Source organism: Necator americanus, chromosome III (genome assembly GCF_031761385.1).
Source record: "Necator americanus strain Aroian chromosome III, whole genome shotgun sequence".
Taxonomy (NCBI): Eukaryota; Metazoa; Nematoda; class Chromadorea; order Rhabditida; family Ancylostomatidae; genus Necator; species Necator americanus.
The window spans coordinates 35,018,474-35,024,597 of NC_087373.1; the positions used below are offsets into that span (position 1 = coordinate 35,018,474).

The 6,124-nt window shown below is 38.4% G+C and overlaps 1 protein-coding gene across 1 annotated transcript; it reads right to left on the bottom strand.

Annotated features, from left to right (window-relative positions):
* Positions 1–2,262: 2,262 nt before the first annotated feature.
* On the bottom strand, positions 2,263–4,949 carry RB195_011963 (uncharacterized protein; the record flags this gene model as incomplete). Its single annotated transcript, XM_013444596.2, has 6 exons — positions 2,263–2,342; positions 2,401–2,523; positions 2,759–2,828; positions 2,926–3,027; positions 4,606–4,710; positions 4,896–4,949. 6 exons carry the CDS (start codon positions 4,947–4,949, stop codon positions 2,263–2,265), a joined length of 534 nt encoding a protein of 177 aa, XP_013300050.2.
* Positions 4,950–6,124: the final 1,175 nt, after the last annotated feature.

Below are 6,124 nucleotides of genomic sequence, written 5' to 3' on the forward strand. Positions count from 1 at the left end.
GTGACTTTCGTTCATTGATCGTTTGGATTATTGATTTCTTCGGTGGAATAAAAAGCATAAAATTTCTGAGTGAGCCAACCGATGATCAAGTCAATGTTTTAACCTTTCCAGACAAGTCTGAAACCAAGTTATCGACTCCAGAGGAATGAAAGGCTTGGTGAGCACTAGGGCGGATTCGAACCTCCGATCGATCGCGCCGGCACAGTGGACCTCCTACCGACACCGCTACACCCGCTGTGGCAAACTAAAAATATGAGTATTTTGGAAAAATGTCATCCGTAGTATGGAACTCATAGGATCACCAAATAATTTCATTTTAATCAGTTTAATTTCAAAAGTTTTAGTACTCTAAAATCAAAAATTTCCTCATTCTATTGATCTGAAATCGAAAATTCGCGCATCGGTCAGCAAAAAGTCATTGATAATAAAGGAAATTGATTGCATTGGGTAAGAGAGAAAATTTTAAAGGTTATCCTGATTTTATTTTACTAAAAAAAAACCTCATTTTTATAATGTTATGTATTTTACGGCATCTCCACTGAATCCTCCAAATTCTTTGAATTCCTCGAATTCCTCAAATTATTTTCCTTCCTTTCGTGATCGATTTTGAAGGGAAATTACTAAAATTAGTTTTAGCGAAGGAAGAAGGAAAAAAACGAAAAAATAGGTATATGTTGAAACAATAGCGATAGTAACATGTGCGATGAGCCAAAGCGAGAAGGCGAGACCTCCCGCGAAAAAAAAAAACGAACGCTTGCCACCTGTGTCAACAAATGACCGAAATTTTTATTTTTTTAGTGCATTCAATGTCCCTCATTCCATTAGCTAACGTGCTCTAATAATAATCTGGTCGCTCTCTTGGAATGCACATTGAATTGCTAGGTTGAACGATAAATAAGTTCTTTTTTGATTTTCATATTTATTTATTTTTTATTTTTCAACCACATGAAAAAATGTAACAAAAAATAGATTCTGACGTATTGGGATTCTCTGCTAACCCTCCTTGTTGTTTTGCGGTGTATCTTGTTCCAACATTGACTTCAAAATGTCAATATCAAAGTCTGAAGGGCGACTTCCCTTCGTTGGTTCGTTTTTCTGGGACACATCTCCAGAACGGAAACTGACAAACGAATTTCTAACCGAACAAACCGTCATCACTCCTTCCTCATGCACCCTGCGACAAGGGTTGGTGTAGAGCAGTCGGTATGAGGTTTCACTGTGGCTACAATCGAATGGCTCAATCATCGGAAGTTCGAATCCGCCCTAGTGCCAACCAAGCCTTTCATCCCTCCGTTGTCGATAAATTGGTGCCAGACTTGTCCGCGAGGATAAAAACACTGACTTGACACATCGGTTGGCTCCGCAATTCATTGTGTGGCCCAGTTACACGATCGTAAACCTCAAACGATTCTGAATTGAAGTCGAGGGTGTTGGCGGGTCCCAAGCGGATTGATCAACGCCAGACAGTTTATTCTTATCCTTTTATTTACTGAGCCGTTGCCACTGCGCTATTACCTTGCTTCAATTCCAAAAGCGTTGCATGGTGTAAGTGTATTTTTTGATTCTCCATTTTCGAACGAAACAAAAAAAAAAATCAAACGCAATATGCGCAATGCTATACTTACAGCTGTCTAAAGACTATCCGAAGTTTTGCTTGCGTGGCGATAACAAAAATCCCCTGTTTTTGATTTAAACTAGTTGTATGTGTAAGCAATACCAATAATTAAATCTAGGCTAAAATTATTTGTGGCTCAACCTACGACACCGCTACCAACTTCTGTCAATGAATGATCACTTCAGAAAGAGAATCCTTCTCGCTGTATTTTTACCTCCGTATTTGTTCGCAAAAAATTATTAATTACTAAGAAAATGTGTTTCTCTTAAAAATCATCTGTTGACCTTCTAGAAGATAGTCATCCAATAAAAATGAAGGATTGCGGTCAACCTATGATCATATCCCTACAGTACTTGTCACCAATCTTCCCCCATCTTACCGTAGATGATGGAGCAAATCTTGGAAATCAATTGAGCGTACTAAAGGATTTTATTGGACCGTAAAAAGACAGGAACTTGGATCCGAGCAAGATTGACTCTGGATTTTCTGATTTTATCGGACAGTTTTCGTATAAAATGCCATAAAATCAATCTTTAGCTCAAATCTATTCATTCATCCATTTATTCGGGAGAACGTTCTAGAAATAAGACAAAAAAAGAAGCTAATAAGGCGCAGAAATTGCATCGATTGACTGCAAATCGTCTCCTTCACAGCACCACCATTTGACAAATAAATGGACGCAGCTGTCCACAGGAATGAATTGACCATATACCCGACATGTCCATAACTGAAAAAAAATTACACCTACAAAGACTTAACGTAATGATACGAGAAATTTCTTTCACCTGCACATCCATCAATAGGGTTTTCCTTGTTGAAATTTGAAAAGGTATCATGTGATGATGACGATGAGGATCTTGTTTTTACACCAATCCAAGCATACTCGAAGTTTTTTTCACTGATAAGTCCTGAGAGATAGTTCTGTCATTTTATTTTTTTCTATATTTTCAAGACAGAAGTACAACGATTATGGAAGTCGGTACTTATGTTAACACAGGCGACCGTGACGCGTCCGCCGTAATTTGTTCGCGTCGCGGTCGTCATCCAAGTAAACATAAGTGCTGGACTAAATAACTTCCACCGAAAAATCTGAATACAATAGAATCTGAACGAATAAGAGAAACGAAAAAATACCGCCCTCACTTTTGATGAAATTGTTCTTGCTTTCGTTGTCAATAACGGCAAGGTGTGCATCAAGTGACTGACAATAGTTCTTAAATAGGTTATATAGGATAGGTAAAGGAGAAAATAGTAAATATGAAAGAAAAAATGAGACTGCCCATAGATCTATGGGCAGAAGAGGAGCAAACCTCAGCATCCGACCATGTCCTGCGTTGTTCGAACACTTTGTATAGCGATCCACTGTCAGTTGCGTTCCAATCGGCGTGAGCCGTCTGTTCAAGGGCAGCCACCTAAAAATAGGGCACGTTGTTTGTCGAAAACTTGTTGAAATTTTCGCACTGTTCAGCTACTTTTTTGTCAAAAGAACCATAAAAATAACATCGGTGAAGAAAACGCATAACTATGAAGTATATTTGGCAACGATTAGGAAAAATCAACTTCTGCTATAATGCATAATTTCATTCTAAAAAAGTTTCAAAATAAAGATTATTACTTTAACAAATTAAAAAGACAGTTTCAGGTGAATGCTCTAGAAATATTAGAAGAAAGAATCACTTGTACCTCATAAAGCTGCCGACAAATATCATTATTCCCATTTCCATTATCACTGTTTTATTTTGCTAGTAATTTATTTTACACTTTGGATCGCGACTCGCATCGCTCATCTCGATCAAAGTTGCCCCAGGGCATTGCTTTGACGTGCTCGGTAACCAAATGCGAGCGCTCTTACCAGCCAGCTGGCGCATCGGCTGCCTTCTCCCGCGAAGCTCCGCCCACTCGAGCCCAGACAATATAAAGGCTCAAATTTCACCAGCTTCTGTCTGTCTCGTCTCGATTTTCCAATACAATTGGCTCAGTTATCTCGGCATGTAATATCGCCTTCGTATTCGCTTCGTGTGCATGCGGTGGTGTTACCTTGCGTATCGTGGGTTGATGGGAAGAAATATTCCGCACGTGCATAGCACGTGCTGGGAAAATACAGTGGTCTGGAAAGTGGAACAAAGTCGAAGTGGAACACAGTGTTATAGGGAGGCCCACGCCGTCGGTATAAGGCTTGGTGCCTCGCTGCGAAAGCTAGATAGCACGATCCACATAATACACTTTTCCTCCCTTTAAGTAGTTTCCATATGGTTTCTCACTTCTTGATAGATACTGTGGCGTGTAATGATAGAGAAGATAATAAACAAGCAATGATGCAAAACTGGGACTGGAGAAGGCCCACGAAGGGACAGGAATCACCGAGGTGCCGTAGATGGAAGGTAGGTGCAGGGACACTGACCATCCTGAGAGAACCCCTTAACACGGGACTGAGCCCCGAACTCCGACACGTATTTTATATACTTTACTAGTTATCCTAAAGCTATAGCACTTCGTAGCGAGTCTAGTTAAAGAGTTGAACACAATTTTATCACTTGTTGCATCTGTTTATTAGTTATTATTATTTGCTACTTTGTGTTATTTTTGTATTATTATCTCTTATAACACTTATGTTTATGTGTTATTGTTATTATTTATCTTTATTTTTATCTGTTACGTTTATGTTTATTGTTGCATTATTATTCCTTGTATGTTTTCGCTCATAAAACCTTTTTCTTTAGTTCAATGAATTAACAAAACAGAAATCCTTTTCTCCTCTCTATTCCGCCGTTTCAAAATCAAATTTTTACGCGATAATTATAATTGGACTACGCAAAGGAAAAAAAAGAAAGCTTTAGAAAAAGCTCTTTCGGTACAATGTTTACTAACTGTACTACACTGCTGAATCTACAGGAGAACGCAAGATTTACAGCGGACGCGTTGCGGTCACCCGGATGAATATAAAGTTTGTCGACCATGGACACCACTTATTCATTTGTAAGTGAACTAACCTTCTTCTGTAGTCTAGCGATCTGTTTGTCCATATCTTGTATGTGAGCTGCCAACGATTCAAAACGAACCTCTAACGGTGCTTGTGATTCGAAGGTAAAGAATTGCTGAAACGGAAAGCAAATAACGCTAGGATTAATTATCCAGAATAGATTACCGTTTATTTCGAGGTTAAGATAAACGAATACTTCACCGCGGTAAAGTGTTGAATTTTTCTGATCAAATCTTCCTGTTCTTCTTTTTCCAAAGATACAATTTTATAGAATAATAGCTCAAGCAATACAAAACTCACAAATTGTCCTGATGCAAGCTTCACAAGCAGAAGTCCACAGATCCACAAAAGCATCTTTTCCTGGAATTCGTAAACTATGAATAACTTACCGAGAACGTATCACGGAAAACACTAATAAAATGTCCTAGGGACTTTTTGGAGAAACGAAACGGAAGGGAGGGGTAAGACCTTCAAAAAATAAAAATATACTCACTAATTTAACTTCACGATAAAATAATTCCATTCTAAAAATATATTGTAAATAAACAGTACAAATACAAATAAAGATAAATAAATAAAATAAAGCTAAACACTCTGGGGATATAAAAAAGTAATATAGAAATGTCGTTAAAATCTGCTGGTTTATCACCACTTTATTTAAATCCTAACACCTCGGAAAATTCCAAACTTCACAGAAATGTTGGTTCAGATACTGTATTCGGGAATGAAATCCTTAATAACCATTTAGGGAAGACGCTAGCGATGAAAATTTCGAAACAACTCTCATTTGTTCGCAAGGAGCAGAACGAAAGAAGTAATCAAAATTTCCGCGAGAAAATCAAGAAATAGAGCCAAAAATAAAGAGGGGAAAAGGATTTTTAGAATTCTCGAAGGTCAGTGGCACTGTGTGATACAGTTATTATATCTAACGAAGAAAACGAATAGTTCTTTTGCAAAATCCAAAGAATTTTTACGGAATCGTCTCTGTAAGGGCGTTAATTCTTTTTCTCGAAGCTGTCGAAAGCTTTGCGGTTACATCTAGGACCTCACCCAGGTCATGGGACGAAGGTGAATGTGAGACCTTATCTGTCAAAATATCCTTGAAAAAGGTGGAAAACAAAAAAAAAACAGAAGAAAAAAAAACTAAGGAACCAGGAATGGTCGTTGTTGACCGTATTAAATGTGCGATGACGATGACTACAATGGAAAAAAAACTTGTTTCGTTGCGACCTTCGGCGAAGGAGTAGGAACAATCAGCCGGTGATGTATGAACCACGTAGAAGAGTGTGCTTCTGAAGAAAAAATCCGTGGAAAAATCTGAGAAAAAAAACTCTCCCAAACCTGTCCACCAGTGAATTTCAAAGCAGAGAAAAAAAACATGGATAGGGGAAAAAACTAAGGAACCAACTGGAGGCATCCTCGCTGCGAGAACAAGCTGTCGTTACGATACATTCCGTTTTGTGGATTGTGGTGAATCTGGACGAGTCGTGCTGTGCAACAGACAATGTGGTCCCGCACAGATTTCGATC